The following is an 18,119-nucleotide window of genomic DNA, read 5'->3' as shown; positions in this document are numbered from 1 at the left end:
GGAAGGGGTCAAGCTATTTTCCAAGGCATCTGAAGGCAGACAAGGAATAATGGATGGAAGCTGATCAAGGAGAGATTCAATCTAGAAATAAGGAGAAATTTTCTGACAGTGAGAACAATCAACCAATGGAACAGCTTGCCTTCGGAAGTTGTGCGAGTTTCATCACTGGAGGCTTTCAAGGGAAGACTGGACTGCTATTTATCAGAAGTGATGCAGGGTCTCCTGCTTGGGTGAGGGGTTGGATTAGATGTCCTACAGGGTCCCTTCCAACTCTGTTAATCTTGCAACTATCTATCTTTTACTGCAAGGGTCCCTACCTCCTGGGCCATGGACTGGTACTGATCTATAGCCTGTTAGGGACTGGGCTGCACAGCTAGAGGTAAGCAGCAGGCAAGCGAGCATAGGTGTGCAAGTTATCTAGGTTGAGCGCACGCCTCCTGCACTCCCCCAAATGGAAAAATTGTCTTCTACTAAACTGGAGCCTGGTTCCAAAAAAGTTGGGGGCCGCCATTTAACAGTCTCCCCTAGGATCAACATGCCCACAGAATGACTAACCGCTCAAAAATATCCCTGCCATCAATGTGGCCCGGGATCAGGATAAAACTATCTAAACTTATGATTTTATTAAAGTTTTTAAACTTTTAAAACTTAAATTAATAATTTCCCCCTTTTAATTCCTACATTTCTGAGACAAGATGTGAAAAACTCTGCTCCTCAAACCAAATCAGTGCTCCTCCAGTCACTAATTTCTCTGTTAAACCAATCAAATGCTCCAGAAATCTTCAGGTAGGGGGAAAATTGAATAATCTGGAGCGGGAAAGAGCTGACCAAAATCCTGAACAGGCTAACTACATAGGGCAATTCTGCAACTGTCAACAATATTTGCCGGTTTAGCTCACGCTGGTAAAGCCTGTTATTAAGAACACAGTAGCCTGCAATTACTGCAGGTTCGAGCCCGGCCCAAGGTTGACTCAGCCTTCCATCCTTTATAAGGTAGGTAAAATGAGGACCCAGATTGTTGGGGGGGCAATAAGTTGACTTTGTAAAAAATATACAAAATAGAATGAGACTATTGCCTTATACACTGTAAGCCGCCCTGAGTCTTCGGCGAAGGGCGGGGTATAAATGTAAACAAAAAAAACAAAAAAAAATTATCTTTATATCTCAACTTCCAATACCATGAATTGAAACTAGCAGGCTAAGAACTATGACATGTATTTTACAGTGTATCTGGAGGTAATCAACTGACAAAATGAATTCTAGCTTTAAAGTGAATTTAAAATGCAGATGGCAGGATTGGGCAGAGCTAAATGAGATCTCTTGGAGAACACAGTTCAACCAAGCTATGGCTCAAATGTTGGCAAACCTAGGCCTCTGCCAGCAAAAGATAAGGAGACATGTGAGAGAATGGCCTATAGGCACTCTAGTCTCATCATAGCTTCCTGCAGGGTAAATGTTCCTGTGAGGATGTGTCATCATTCCAGCTAATCACAAACATGCAAACCAGATGTGATGTGGGCTGATTATATCTTCTGTTCACCCTATAAATAATAATATACTAGAAGTGTTGGGAGGAGGCTAGTGAAAAGGTTGCAAAACACTCCATTACCATGCAAGGCCTTTGATGTGGAGTCAGTGAGCACCATACATGGAAGAGGTTGACCCAAAATGTATACTTCAATATTTGAAATTATCAGAGTGGGGAATATTTAACACCCAGAACTGGAAAACTAGTTTATTAAAAATAGCCAAATCATCATTTCTCCCATGTCAATTTTGATTTCCTAGAGTCTAAACCAGTAGTGAGTTTCAAATCCTGGCGCTACCGGTTCACTATCGGCGATGCACAGCACTTCTGCGCATGCGCAGAACATTTTTGATGACATCTGGGCAGGTGGGCGGAGCCTCCCACTGCCGCCGCTACCTGTTCGCCCAAACCGGGGTGAACCGGGAGCAACCCACCACTGGTCTAGACCAGGGGACTCCAACCTTGGCAACTTTAAGCCTGGCGGACTTCAACTCCCAGAATCCCCCAGCCAGCAAAGCTGGGGAATTCTGGGAGTTGAAGTCCGCCAGGCTTAAAGTTGCCAAGGTTGGAGACCCCTGGTCTAGACCATTGGCTTCAATGGAGAAGAATGGAACACTGACCTAAGGTATAGCAAGAAGCAGAGGCTCAAATCAGCCTTCTCCTCTTAGAGGTCTCTGAAGTTGGCATAAACAGTGTAAGGGAATAAGCTCAATAACTGAGAAGAAAGGAGGACACTTGTCAAGCCATGTCTAGGTTGACGAAACTTAATAGACCAGCAAGAGAATGCATTTACAGGACTATGATTCCAATAAGGAAAGTCAAGGGTGCCAACGTAACATCTTCAATGAACATCTTTCCCACCATCAGTCATGCCCTCTTATTACCGCTCTCCCTCTTTTGTGGTGCGAAGTCAATGTGTCCACAGCCACTTCCTCTTTTCCTTTAAAATAGTAAAGGTTTCTGACCCAGGGTCCAGAGGACTAACCAAAGCAGACTGGATAACACTGATCATCCAGTCTTTGCAATTGATAGAGTTGGACACTTGGATCCTGGAAATCATTATCAACAACAACAACAACCAAGTATCTCCTTAAAATGTACGATATTCTGAATAGCGCAGTTTTTTGCAGTTCCGCTGGTGTTATTGCAGGAAACTGCAATTTCTTGATGTATTTTGTAAAATTCTTGGACATGGTACCAAGATAACAATGGGTATCATTCAGTGATGAAATCTTGCCCATTTGCCACGGGTTCGCTACCCGCACATGCTCAGTGTGTGCCAAATGTGCGCTGCATGCGAGTGTTTTTTAAAACGCACTGCGCATGTGCGCACGGATTTGCAGTGCATGCCAAATGCACACTGCGTGTGCGCATCTACAATAATCACCAAATGTGTGGTGTGTGTGGAAAAAGGAGGCTTGGGAAGGTAAGTAGAACAGTGAGGGTGGGAAACAGCTGGGCTGCACAATTTAGATTCACTAGAAAGCAGGATTTCTAAATTTTTTGCAGATTTTAAATTGCACAACACAGATGATCATAAGAAATACTGGTTCAAACCAGCTGGTAGCTTTTTTTTTTACTAATGGTTTGCCTGAACAGGTGCAAAACACTGGTATAACTGTTACATGTTTCATCCATAATTGCGTAGTTTCAATGGCCATGTATGAAACATGTAACAGTGATACCCAATGTCATCGGGGTACTTGGTACCATGTCCAAGAATTTTACAAAATACATCAATAAATTGCAGCTTCCTGCAAGAACACCAGCAGAACTGCAAAAAACTGTGCTACTCAGAATTTCGTACTTCTTAAGAAGATACTTAGTTGATACCTAGGATGCTGGGAGCAACCCATATCAACCATCAGCACCAGTCAATGATATTTTTGATATATGTTTAAATGTTCAGTTGACTGAGTTTCATGTTTAATTAATAAAAGAGATAATAACAAGAACTTTCACTATTAATGGATTTGGAGATGGGACGGGACAAATCTGAAAAGCTAGAAAACTTTTTTATTATTATTATTCTAGCTCCCTGATATACCAATGGAAGAAAGAGTCCTATAACAATCCAAATAATGGATCTCGGAACTTGGCTGAAATGCAGACAAAATCTATTTATCTCCAGTAGGGTTATTATAGATTGATCTGGCATCTGTTGATCAATAGGATCTACTGCTTCGAAATGCATCATTTCTCAGCTAAGCAAGAATAAAACTACATAACCTTGAACATTGAAATTGTTCAGATCAAGGGAGGTGACAATCCTTTTGATTGTCATAAAAAGGGCCAATCTTTAAAAGTTGACAGCATTTTAATTGGTCGATGCTCTTCTGCTCTCGGTAACGCTATAGCTTTTCCAGCAGCAGCAGCAGCAGCATGTCAGGAATAGATGGATCAGACCTTTGAATCATTCTACCTGGGACATCAGAAGATGCATGTTCAAAATTTACAACAGAGCTAATGAAAAGAGTGGTTGCTTTAGTATAGAAATGGGAACATACACTTTTCAATTTCTGTATTTTTTTTTTTTACTGGTGGTATCCAACATACAGGTCAAGACCAAAATCCAGGATTCACACAAAAATAATTTGGGCAAAAAGAAAGTATTGACATCATTATTACCAAATCTTAGAGAGTTGTACTCTCAATACATTTGGAGAGGATTCAAAATCCTGGTTTATAATAATTGGAAGCAGGTCACCAAAGCTTCAATAGGACTCTTCCTCAATTCTACACGAACACCTGAACTCTGGATCATTGACACACAGAGTATATGCTTTATCACTGAGCTACCACCCTTCTTATGCTGATAATAGTATTATTAGAAATGTTCTTTACTAATAACCCAGTCATTTCATTGCATGAACAAACAAGGTTGTCTAATGCCTCCTTTGTGAGAGATATTGGGCCTCACAAAGTTGCTTCTGAAATCATGTCTACATTCAAAACAAGATTGAATTACAAAATTCATCACCATGAGCTGCAGTGATGGCCATTGCCAAGTTCATTTCATTGAAGGGCTACCAAAAGTTATTGGACTTAATTGATGCTTACTAACTCAAAAGAAGCAGATCTTAAACACCATCTATTGGGGATGTAGAAGTGAGCAATTTTCCTCTTGTTGATGCTTGCTAAGCTCTTGAATTGATCTGGCTGGCCAATGTGGGACCCAAAATGTTGGACCAAATGGTCTTTGGCTCTATCCAGGCGGGCTCTTCAGTGCCTATGGATGAGTCATTTGCGCTGGTCTATAAAGCATCCTTCAACTCTATTTTACGGAATGCTAGAATGCAGCTGAAAAGCAGCCATCCTTCTTCTGCCAAATGAAGCTCTGATCCAAAGTGAGTATGGCAGAGAGCAAAGGCCGGGCTAGATATTTCCATCAGACAAGGCATTCAACTAATTGAATCTCTCTTGCCTGCTCACTGAGGCGCAAAGGTGTGGGAGGTTGAAAGGCCCCCATCAGTCAGTCGCAGCATTGGAAATCAATAGGTCTTTCCTCCCTCCTCCCCCTCCGTTCATTATAAACTTGAAGCAGCCTAGGGCTGCTGGTTCGGGATGACATTCATTGAGTCTTTGGTTATTTGGACTCACAGAGACTCACACAAGCAGAAGGGACAGGAAAAGTGAAGTTCCCTCCTTCAAAATCAGATGACTTTGAGCAAAACTACCCAAAACAAAACAAAAACAAAACAAAACCCCTGGGAATAACAATGAATAAAACATTGTTCAGAGTAACCTATTTCAGTGGGTCCCAAGTGCAACATGGCAGAAATGGGTCAGGTAAGATGAACCTGTTGCACCTGACCAACCAAGCTCACGTGCCTTTTGCAACAGACGAAAAGTGGCGGGTGGGGGGAGGTTGACAGGTACAGCAGCTTGCTAAGTCACAGCTTGGCATGAGTTTGAAACTTCAACAGCCATCATCCTTTTATCTAAAAAGGTTTTCAAAAGCTTCAAAACCTTCCATGTCCCACTGACCACTTGCAGAACATTTGCTAGGTGCCCCATCCTATAAATATAGTAGCAATAAAGTAAAAAAAAAATGCAATTTCTGCTATTTGTTATCTAGACCTTAGGTTAGAGACCTAAGCACACCCTACTTTTTCTGGATTTAGAATCTCCTTTTCCTGGGCCTTGAGCTCCAACTGACCAGAAATCTTGGCCTTAAAGTAATATTTGCCTGGTCAATCTGACTGATATTTCCCTATCTGCATTCTGACCTGGACACCATGTCTTTAGCCCCAGTCAGAATGCAAAAGAAAACATGTACCATTTTAAAGTCCTGGTCCAAATCCAAGTGACTTCAGCTCCAAATCAGAGTTGCTTTCTGACCAGTTTCTCAATTTTGAGAGCAGAAGGACACAACTTACACTTTTCCACACCAAGAAATGCTACCTGAGCCTATTGGATTTGCCCAGGGAAGATGGGTGAAAATTGAGTCTGGTTTCTTCTAAAAATCAAATCAAAAATAGGATGGAAGGAACATAAGCATTTTCCTTTTCTAAAAAGATGAGAGTAGGCGAGTTGTCCATGTCTACAGATGATTGGCAGGGACCACGGATTTCCTGAATTAGACTCCTAGCACTGAAAAAGAATTCAAAATTCATCAAATTCCAAACACCAAACTCCAACCAAAGCAGAACAGCTACTACTTTAGCATTCCTGGTAGGTGGCCCTCCACCTTGGAGCAACAACACTTGTCCTTTGTTCCCTGTTGGATAGAAGTAGGGACCAGCTGGGCTTCTTCTGGTGCAGCTATCCTGCCTTTCCCTGGCTTAACAGCAGCCTCCCAGTCCTCAGCTGGTTGCATATAGTTGGCTTCCATCTCCTCCACCCAATCAGTGCTCCATTCCCACACAGGAAGGGGCTGCGATCCAAGCCTCCGTTGCACTTCTTCTGAGCTCTTCATGAGAGCCTGAGGATGCAGGAGGCCATCCAGAGGAGATACAGGAGGCAAAAAATCTGCAGGGGAGAAGAGAACAGGCATATGTTCACCAGCTTTGCACCAGAAGATAAGAAGTGGAGCTTCCAAGAACCCCCAACGTATTGTCAGAACTGTGATGTCATGCCATGTCATTTGGATTAGGACTGAGAGAGCCAAATCCTCTCTCCGCCATGAAGCTTATGGATTGATTGAGAACATGCTGCTATCTCTCAGCTCAGGCAGCTTCCCTGGGTTATTGGAAGTGCAAAATTAGTATGTCCACCACCTTGAGCTTCTGGAGGACATAAAAGCAACAAATAACTATAATGGCCCATTATAGCTCAGGCGAAGCTTCAACTGTCTGCATAAGTGCGCCCAGGGGAAACACATGGTCTGTACAGAAATGGGCACTATTTTGTTTAGCCTCCAACAATCCAGGACTTCAAATCCCAACATTCCCAGGCAGAGATGCTTTAGAACCCTCTAACTAATTTACAAGGTTGACTAGGCTTCTTGGAATAATTCCTGGAATGGCTAAATATATGTAATATTTTGGGTGACCAGGAATAGTTCCTCTGTTTCTAAGAAGCGTTTCATGCAGAACATAAATTTATGCCGGCAAAAAGGCAGAAGAGAAAAAAACAACAACCACAACTGCAAAGTACCTTGAGTATCTGTAATGGATTCCAAATGGCTATATGTGTGCATTTCACGGAAATGATCAACAAGGTAAAATTCAAGTCACAATTAATTTATAGCTAGCAAATTACAGACGCCCGAGGCTTTCAGTTCATGTTTCCATTCCACTGATGGCTGCAGCTGAACGCGAATTGGATGCCATCATGTATTATTATTATTTTTTCATTTTCCTTTGTTTGCGCTGTGTGTAAATATGTGAACCAATCTTATTTTTAATATATAGATGGGAATATAATGGTGCACTTTTCTGCTATTTGCAGTTACAGTTCTTGGCCCAGTAGGGAAAAAAAGCATGCACATTTGTGTTTTCAGGAAAAGGTGATTTTCGAGAAAGTTAACTTAATATTTGCCCAGTTATTTCTCGAGTTACATATGGAGGCAACAAGGCAACAAGAGACTAAAACGGAACCCCTGCAATTGTAATGAATTGAGGCATAGAGTGATCTAATGCAGCCATTTCAGGCGATCCAGTCCATATAAAGCGGTCCTGGATAAAGAAGAGACATTCAAAGGCTGAAACCCCTCATTTCCCCCCTGGAAATTTCAAGATGCTCTAATCCTAAATCCCTTTGTGTTTTGCACTGCAGGGACAGGAACACAAAATACAGGAATCTGGTTGTGAGGTAGAGGGCTGTAAGGATCAAGAAGCTTACGTCTGGGTGACAAAGAGGGATCTGGCTGAGTAACTGACAGAGCTTGGGAAAGCTTCAAAGGAATCAATTAAAGAAGGTGGAAATCTTGCCTTTGCCTTTGAGGGAAGGAGCAGAGGAGCAGCCATCTGGCTGTTTTGTTCCAAGACTGCATAGTTGTGTTGGGAAGCCCTTTTTTTTGCTCCTTCTGCTTCTCCTTCTCTTGAATTTGCCCCCACAATTTTTATTTTATTTTATTTTATTTTGCTTCCTTGCTTGTGCCATCAATTTTGGCATGTTCAGCTCTCTCAAAATGTGTAGAAGGAAAAGAAAAAAAAAAACAACCACAACTGCAAAGTACCTTGAGTATCTGTAATGGATTCCAAATGGCTATATGTGTGCATTTCACGGAAATGATCAACAAGGTAAAATTCAAGTCACAATTAATTTATAGCTAGCAAATTACAGACGCCCGAGGCTTTCAGTTCATGTTTCCATTCCACTGATGGCTGCAGCTGAACGCAAATTGGATGCCATCATGTTTTTTTTTTTTTCCATTTTCCTTTGTTTGCGCTGTGTGTAAATATGTTGAACCAATCTATTGTTAATATATAGATGGGAAGATAATGGTGCACTTTTCTGCAATTTGCAGTTACAGTTCTTGGCCCAGTAGGGAAAAAAAGCATGCACGTTTGTGTTTTCAGGAAAAGGTGATTTTCGGGAAAGTTAACTTAATATTTGCCCAGTTATTTCTCGAGTTACATATGGAGGCAACAAGGCAACAAGAGACTAAAACGGAACCCCTGCAATTGTAATGGATTGAGGCATAGAGTGATCTAATGCAGCCATTTCAGGCGATCCAGTCCATATAAAGCGGTCCTGGATAAAGAAGAGACATTCAAAGGCTGAAACCCCTCATTTCCCCCCTGGAAATTTCAAGATGCTCTAATCCTAAATCCCTTTGTGTTTTGCACTGCAGGGACAGGAACACAAAATACAGGAATCTGGTTGTGAGGTAGAGGGCTGTAAGGATCAAGAAGCTTACGTCTGGGTGACAAAGAGGGATCTGGCTGAGTAACTGACAGAGCTTGGGAAAGCTTCAAAGGAATCAATTAAAGAAGGTGGAAATCTTGCCTTTGCCTTTGAGGGAAGGAGCAGAGGAGCAGCCATCTGGCTGTTTTGTTCCAAGACTGCATAGTTGTGTTGGGAAGCCCTTTTTTTTGCTCCTTCTGCTTCTCCTTCTCTTGAATTTGCCCCCACAATTTTTATTTTATTTTATTTTATTTTGCTTCCTTGCTTGTGCCATCAATTTTGGCATGTTCAGCTCTCTCAAAATGTGTAGAAGGAAAAGAAAAAAAACAACAACCCCAAAGCAAAATCCTTATTCTAACATGAACAGGGAATTACTGCAGTGATAAATCAAGTTCTGCTTTCCTGGCTGCCTACATTATTATCAGGAACAGAGATTGAATGGAAGGGCTCAAACCTGAACAGAAGATACCATATAAATCAAATATTCTGGTTTTTTTTCTAGAGCAGACACATACACACCCAAAACCCCACTCTGGCTGAATTTCACTGCCCCAGAGACAGCGAAATTCAGGAAGTCAAGGGAGCATGCTGATTCTGCTCCTACACTTGTAGGGTTTTTCAACTCTGAGCCTCTGTGGCTCAGACTGCTAATGCAGTCTGTTATTAACAGCAGCTGCCTGCAATTACTGCAGGTTCTAGTCCCACCAGGCCCAAGGTTGACTCAGCCTTCCATCCTTTATAAGGTAGGTAAAATGAGGACCCAGATTGTTGGGGGCAATAAGTTGACTTTGTATATAAATATACAAATAGAATGAAGACTATTGCTAACATAGTGTAAGCCGCCCTGAGTCTTCGGAGAAGGGCGGGATATAAATGCAAATTAAAAAAAAAACTGACTGGGGGCGGGGGGAGAAAGGCCCTGGTTTCACCTGCCAACAACTTGGCCACCAAGTTAACTAACAATGAATGATGTTGCAACAACTGGTAAGGATGTCGATGTTATTGAACTGAAGTGAACTAAAGTGCATTGGAATGTTTTACTTCTCCACAAGTTGCAAATCTTCAGCTTTTATAGCACAAGAGAAATCATTTGCCTTGCTATATCTGTTCATAATCCAGCCTCAATGATTCATGCTGGGCAGTAAGACAGAAAACTTGTTTTCTACTGGGTTCCTTTATCCTAATATTGTTGTGCCTGACAGATAATGTTTCCTCAGAGTTTCAGGCAGGAGATTTTTCTCAGATCCTCTGGATGCAAAGTAAGTGCCCTCCTATCAAGCTTTTCTCCGATTCTTCATTCTGCTCTTGTTTTCTAGTACTTTTAACTTCTTTTTTTTGGGGGGGGGGGATAAATGAATGCCATGCAGAAAACTTCTGAAAATGTTTTCTACTGGTTCTCATCCATTAGATGAAAGTGAGCTTGCTTTTGACATTTCTTTCAAAGGAAAAGAAAATGTCAGTGAATTTCTTATGACTAGAATTGGTTATTCTCACATTTAGCAATGAAATGGACTAGAAATGAAACGTTCTGTTTTTCAATGGTCAATTTACCACCCTGGTTTTCCATACCTTCATTTTAAAAAATGGAGAAAAAACCATTATCATTAATGATCTCTTCCTAGAGGTTTTTTTTTTTTTTGCAGATTTTTTCCTTTGTTTTAGATATAGGGAAGCTCAGAGAGTTGGAGGATGGGTAATAGCAAACCACCCTAAAGAAGCATCCTCCCCCATCTTCAACAATAATGTCATTTTAAGAATATCACCAAGAGAAATAGAAAAGTAATTCTTAAACCTACTGGGATTAAAATCTCAGGCACACAATTAGTACAGTGTAAAATTAAAAGCTAAATTAGCCCGGGTTCGAATCCCAGAAGGGTATGGCTAGCTGATGAGAACTAAATAGCTTGAAACAGATCTATACCAGGGGTGAAATGTAAAATTTGCTACTACCGGTTCTGTGGGCGTGGCTTGGTGGGTGGGGTTAATGTGACTGGGTGGGCATGGCCAACTTTTTTTTTTTACTTTTAAAAGCTTTTTTTTTACAGCCTCTTTGGCCAAAGAGCTTGTAGAAAAAATGCTTTGAAAGGGTTCTGATGATCCCAGCTGAGTTGCCTGATCGCCAGAACCCTTTAAAAGCTTTTTTTTTTACAGTCTCTTCGGCTGAAGTGCTTGTAGAAAAAATGTTTTGAAAGGGTTCTGACAATCCCAGCTGAGCCACGCGATCATCAGAGGCTTTTTTTTTTCTTTTAAAAGCATTTTTTCGGCCGAAGAAAAAATGCTTTTAAAAGTAAAAAAAACCTCTGATGATCGCACAGCTCAGCTGGGCATGCAGGGGGGAAAGGGGGGAGCAGGGATTTTTGCTACCGGTTCTCCGAACCACCTGCCCTGATAGACCGGAACTGGAACTGTGCTAGAATCCCAGATGACCAAGGAGGCCTTCTCCATAGACTCACTGTCTTTGCAACAAAGGAAAAATATATTTCTCTTGTCCTATAATGACCCACAGGTAACATCCAAACATAGTTTGGGGCTCCATCCAATGTGATGAATGGAAGGGCCACGTGCCATTACCTGTCAAAGGCCTGTCAACTTCCTTCTTTGTCAGCCCAAAGCAGAAACTGTCCACTGCCACTGCCAGGGCTTGAGCAAAGTTGGCATCCAACAAGAAGGAACCATCTGAAGAGCTGACCAGGCTGCAGCGAGTGCTGGTGCCATTGTCCTCTGAAACAGATCCCCAGCCATTCACCAAGGAGCCTCCTAGGGAGGCCTCGTCTTCACTCAGGCTGGATGATGGAGTTTGGCAGGAACTGCGGAAGAATTTGGTGGAGGAACAGGGACCTTCCACCATGTTGGGATCCTCATCTTCATCCAACACATCGTTTTCCAGCAGCTCAATGGCCAGAGGACCACAGATATAGCCATAGCTATGGGATGGAAAGCGGATGTGGGAAGTGGTTGAGTCACTGTCATCTGGCTCCCTTGAAAGAGAAAGAGGACCATGCTGGTGTTAGAACCTGAATAATAATGATAATAGAAGCAACAGCAGCAATAGCAATAGCACTTAGACTTATATACTGCTTCACAGTTTTACAGCCCTTTCTAAGTGGTTTACAGAGTCAGCCTATTGCCCCCAACAATCTGGGTCCTCATTTTACTGACCTCAGAAGAATGGAAGGCTGAATCAACCTTGAACTGGTCAGGAACAAACTCCTGGCAGTGAGCGGTAAGTTAGCCTGCAATACTGCATTCCAACCACTGTGCTACCATGGCAGCTGCAACAACTGCTGCAGCAAACAAACAAAACAAAACCCCAAAATAATTGGAGAGCCTCTTGAACACCATCAGTGACATTGACAAAATCATCATCAGTCAATTACAAATGACAGCTTTACTTAGAACAGCTTACATCCTGCTGCAATACCTTTGAACACCAATATCAAACAGCAACATTTCCCTATTGTGGCTCCTCGGGGAGGACTCGACAGGTAGATAAAAATGCCAAATCCAGTCTAAACATCTGGTTGACTGTGCGACCAACTGTAATAGCAACAGCTATAACAGCTGCAGTAGCGAATGAACAAAATTAGGACAAAGAGTTCAGCATCCGATGAGCAAAGGCACTAAATGTGTTTTGGCATTGATGACAGTTTCTAAAAATGGCAAATGGATGGTGATTGGGCCTGCAGCGAATGGTGAGAGGGGAATTGCTAATTTTCATCCTTGGAACAACCTGAGCTCAAGCATCAATCATTCAGCTTTTAATCCAGTCATAAACCAGCAAATAAAACAAAAAAAAATGCAATTAATTAGGGTCAAAAGAAAAAAAAACACGCACTGTATTGTAATATCATTGCATCAAGATATAACATAATATCATGACATGACATGACATAACATAACATAACATAGCATAACATAATATGACATGACATGACATGACAACATAACATGACATAAAACAAAATAAATAAAAATGCATCTTGTGAATGCATCAGAAAAACAAAAGTTTCCCTCTATTCAGTCAGAACTGAAGAAGCTTCTTGGATGAGAAGCGAAACGTTTTCAAGGAAAAACCAAGAAAGCACCTTTGGGACAACCATGACCTGGATGATTGAGACTCTCCATAGACATTTTCAAAGGAGGGAGCCAAATCAGAGGACAGATTTCACCCTGGAAATATTATAGTAGTGTCCATCCATGGTGGTCATCCCCAGAGAAAGAGGAGTTCTCTATTGTTCCTCTTTCTTGCAGCTTTTCCAACACCAATTCTGATGCTGTCAATCAAAAGGATATCTCTCTCTCTCTCTCTCTCTCTCTCTCTCTCTCTCTCTCTCTCTCACACACACACACACACACACACACACACACACACACACACACACACAACCAGTTTCAGAAAGGGTAAGGGGTGTAGTAGTGAAGGGAAGCAGATGGAGCTATCTCTTCCTTCCCACTTCATTGCTGGAGGTCTTCCGTCAGTGGTGAATAAGGAACACATATCACTCCATGTGATGAGTTGTTTGGATTCATTCTGTCATAACTCCAGGGATTAAACAGCAGAAAATAAAAGAAAATCAGCTGTGTGTCTGTCTCCCATCAAACTGCCCAGTCACTTTCTCCCATGCAAACCCAGATGAACTGAATGGATGAGAGATGTGTGCGTGTGTTGCTTATCTACAAAAATGGAATGAAACAGGCAACAGCATATTACAGTGCTGACAAACAGCCTTAAGGGTTACCTGCTATCTCTATTCCTATTATTTATTCTATCCATACCAAGACTTTCCACCAACATACACTGCTTAAAACTCATGCCATTAAAAAACTATTTTCCTGTCAAAACACTTCATGGATAAAATCTTTTTTTTCCCCTTAAAAACTGTACCCTTTTTGCTATGGATCCTGGGAGCAAACCCTCCCGAGTAATGCTGTCCTTAAAAGCCTTATTGGAAAAATAATAAATAGCAATAGCACTTAGACTTATATACTGCTTCACAGTGCTTTATAGCCCTCCCTAAGCGGTTTACAGAGTCAGCATATTTCCCCCGACAATTTGGGTCCTCATTTAACCCACCTTGGAAGGAAAGAAGGCTGAGTCAACCTTCAGCCTGGTGACATTCGAACTGCCAAATTGCAGGCATCTGGCAGTCAGCAGAAATAGCTGCAGTACTGCACTCTAACCACTGTGCTACCATGGCTCATAATGGTTTTTATTATATCGTCTGCTTAACTACCTTCATTTTTTTGTTGGTTTCTTTAGTCAATACTGGCCAAAAAATAACTGGTAGGCTGAGAAGAAATTGAACCTTTCTACTAAGCATGCATGACCTCATAAGCCAGTGTTTCTTAACTAGAAAATATGTGGACTTCAACTCCCAGAATTCCCCAGCCAGCTGACTGGGGATTTCTGGGAATTGAAGTCCATGTATCTTCTAACTGACAAGATTGGAAAACACTCTCTTAAGCAAATGCAAATAGTCCCGCGGTAGAGACTGGCCACAGACCTCAATAGAAATAACATTGCTGTTTTCTGAAGAAAGGAGAAATGTAGGTGAAACTGCTGGCTCAGCTACAGAGACCCAGAAAGGAAAACCAATATTATAGAGGGCTGTTTTGGCTAGCAACTGTGTGAGTCTTCACGTCTGGATTCCTCATCAGCTCAATTAAAATACAAGGTCACTGAAGATGTTAAATTAACAAGATGGATGCCACTTAAACAAGGACATGTTGTTCTTCATTTCTTTATTTAGAAAATGTACGGGATGCCCTTCTTAAATAAATAACTCTGGGAGGCTGGCCATCAAGACAGAAGAAGAAAAACCGGTATGATAAAACACTATAGAACAAAACAAAAATGCAATTAAAAGGATGAGCAACAACAAAGGCCTCGCATAACTAATTAAAAAGATAAGAACATACATATTGTGTTCCACTAACATTCTGACCCTAATTCCTGGGATAGTCCATAGTTGAATACTTCTCAATATTTCTCACATTGGAAGCAGTTGTCATAGGGGCCCCAAAGCCCCAGCTTTGTCCGGGGCCCATAATGCTGTTAAGATGGCCCTGACGCCAGATCTAACAAAAATCCCTCAAAATCCAAGTTAAAAGTTTCAAACATTGTTGGATGTTTCAGTTATCCAGGGTGGCATTTGCATGGCAACCAAATCCACTCCTCCCCCTGCCTTACCAATCTATATGTATAAAGCACAATATATGTATGAATAACCATCTGCTGTTTTGTTTTTTTTTACCACTCCATAACCACAGCTCAGATCTAAGGGATGAGAAACATTTTGCCACCAGCCCTGAATGCCGCGGCCTCCAGATCAAACACTGCATTCAACCCACATCCTGCCCAAAAGTTTTCAGAAATAGCAGTCTAGCATTAAAAGAAAGTGTGGCAAATGCTCCAGAAAGCCCACCTCCAAGGTGAGAAGAACCGCAAGGGCTTCTAAGACTGAGCCTATCCTTGTGAACACAAAGGGGCAAACAAGACGGTGCAGACCAGTGGTGAAATCCTACCGGTTTGCACCGGTTCGGGTGACCCGGTAGTGATAAAAGCTACCAGTTGGTCTGAACCTGTATTTCTGATGATCAGCTGTGCCATGCGATTTATATTTGCTAGAAAGCAGAAAATCCTGCTTTCTAGCAAATCTGTTCCCCGACACAGCTGTTCCCCGACCTCGCTGTTTCACTTACCTTATTAAGTGTTCTTTTTCTCCGTGAAGCACACATTTTGCATGCACTGTGCATGTGCACACACACAGCATGCGTTTGACACACACTATACATGCGTGTGCATGCAGCATGCATTTGGCGCACATCGCGCATGCGCGGGCAGTGAACTGGTGGCAAACCATGGAGGATTTCACCAGTGCTGCAGACTTGTTTAATTTGCATGTGTTGTGTCTCAGTGCTTGGCCATGCGGAATTCTTCAAGACTTTGGGGTGAGAGACCAAGCCACAGTTTTTTGCAACTCATTCAAAAAAATGTTTGGAATAAGAAGAATGTGTTAAAATAAAATATTAGCTTTCTTATCCAGCAGTTGTATTTTGGAGACTCTAGATTGTAATGTAGTACGGTAATTTAATGTAAAAAGAGCTCTGAGCATGGTTGATCAAGTACCCCTCTTTTTCGTGGGTGCTCTGGAACTTCTATTCCAAATGGATTGCACACATCCAGCGTAGAAAGAACTCTTAGCACAAGAACTCTAACCAACTCTGGCTTCATAATTACTTGGATTTCAGAACTGTGTTCTTCTAAATCCAATTCTGCCTACTTACATGGATGCTTTTGGATGGTGGTATCTGCTGCACTGTGTACATTCATAAGCAGGCAGATGAGTCCAAAAGATTATCTCTGAAGTTTCCATCATCCATGACAAATTCATTAAAGCAGCCCATTTCTTACAACTGTGTAGAAGGAATGTAAAACTGTATGGCAGTATTTCTTAACCATGTCAACTTGAAGAGGTGTGGACTTCAAGTCCCAGAATTCCCTAGCCAGCATGCTTTGGCTGGGGAATTCTGGGAGTTGAAGTCCATACCTCTTAACACTGCCAAGATTGAAAAAGACTGTTCTATGGATACAATAACTAATGGTAAGTCTTCTAGTAACTGTAATTCTATTAACTAAAATGTGTGTTTTGCAATAAAGCTAAGTTAGGCATCTGCATAGCTTTTCAATGCTTAGGCTACAAATACTTTTGTCTCTCACACAGAAATCATTTAGTTTCTCCCTGCCGAAGGCAGAGTTTTACATTTGTCAAAACTAAAATAACCCTGCCACTTCAGTCACAAAGGAAGTATATACGAATACATTTTTCCATGCCTCAAGAGGAGATGTGGCTTGGAATTGGAAGGCGATGTCAATGGCACCCAGAACCAGCGGAAGATTCGTTGAGTTGGCTGCCGGTTAGCCCGACTAGGCTTTTAAAAGAGCTGTAATTATCTCAGTGGAGTCACTGTGCTTCCCATAAAATCTGCTACTTCGCGTCCCAGCCCCAGTTACCAAAGTGTAAGGAGTCAGCCATATGGGGACAAGCTGTCCTCAAACCACCAAAGCAGTAGTTATGGGACATTTGTTTTAGCAGTTGGCAGGCTGAAGCTGGAGCTATACGTGCAGCTTCCTTAAGTCCAGGTCTTTGTATCTCTGTGGAGTGTCTACACGACAAAACCCCAAAAGTGGTTTTTGAAAAGGCAATTGGACTTTGTTTTTGCTTGAAAACATTTCACTTCTCATCCAAGAAGCTTCTTCCGTTCTGATCGAATAGTGGAGAATGGAAGGATTTATATTCCTTGCAGTCCTCTGGTCATTAGCACTCTTTCCGAGAGTCCTTGAAGGTTTACTTGTGCCCTCAGGGGCACCTGAATAGTGCAAATGGGCGTGGAACCTTCTTGGAACTGCTGAAAGGACCGTGTTGTAGACACTCATATTTATAGCCATGATCTGGATGACTGAGAATCTCCATAGACATACAAGGCAGAGAGAAAGAGGCATAGAATCAGACTGAGATGTGGCCAATATTCATAAATAATCCTGAAGCCACAAGGCCAGATGCATCAGTGACTACCTCTGCACTCCTTCATTATGAATATTGAAATGGGAGCGAAAGTGTTTTCTGCTATACAGCTCCATTCTTTTTTACCATAACTAGTCCAAGGAAACCTCCTTAATTTGGACATGGGCAATGTATATATACTAAGGGTTAGTGCACCTACTGTAGATCTTGAGTCAGTTCATGCTCATTCCTAGGATGACTCTGGACTATTAATTTCTCTTTCAGTTTATTTGTATTTTGCAAGATTGCTGCATGAACGTTATGCTGAGCTGGATTACTGATTACAGAGTTGGAAGGGGCCTTATAGGTCATCTAGTCCAACCCCCCCGCCCAAGCAGTCCTACACCATTTCTGACAGATGGCAGTCCAGTCTCTTCTTGAAAGCTTCCAGTGCTGAGGCTCCCAAAACTTCAATGGAAGGCAAGCTGTTCCACTGGTTGATTGTTCTCACTGTCCAAGATCCAAGATCCTCTCACAATTACTGCTGTTAAGCCTGCTTTCACTCAGTCTATATGTGTCGTGTCCCACTCCTCCGCTGACGGCCGGGTCAGGGAAATCCGAATCAGGCGTGCCTCTGCAGCTCTGCCAAAGTCCTAGCAAAGTCCTCAAGGCAGGCAGGAGACCAGAAAGTGACTTCAGCAAGATATGTTCGACTTTGCCTGACTCAGAGACTGCCAGAAAGCAGATCCTTTATATAGGCCATGGGGTGTGGCTCCATGACTCAGCACTTATCC

The 18,119-nt window shown here is 42.0% G+C and overlaps 1 protein-coding gene across 4 annotated transcripts in view; it reads right to left on the bottom strand.

Moving 5' to 3' along the window:
- Positions 1-5,890: 5,890 nt before the first annotated feature.
- ROBO4 (roundabout guidance receptor 4) overlaps positions 5,891-18,119 on the bottom strand; it is a 69,361-nt gene continuing 57,132 nt past the window's right edge. For all 4 annotated transcript variants that reach the window (XM_058194588.1, XM_058194585.1, XM_058194586.1 and 1 more), the window contains 2 exons: positions 11,393-11,799; positions 5,891-6,499 (listed from right to left, as the gene is read on the bottom strand). In XM_058194588.1, the coding sequence (XP_058050571.1) occupies positions 6,186-6,499; positions 11,393-11,799 (721 nt within the window). In that variant the 3' untranslated portion in view covers positions 5,891-6,185. The remainder of the gene's footprint in view (positions 6,500-11,392; positions 11,800-18,119) is intronic.

This window comes from Ahaetulla prasina, chromosome 9 (genome assembly GCF_028640845.1).
Source record: "Ahaetulla prasina isolate Xishuangbanna chromosome 9, ASM2864084v1, whole genome shotgun sequence".
NCBI lineage: Eukaryota > Metazoa > Chordata > Lepidosauria > Squamata > Colubridae > Ahaetulla > Ahaetulla prasina.
Note: the sequence above shows the minus strand (reverse complement) of the source record. Positions and strands in the feature narration are given on the sequence as shown.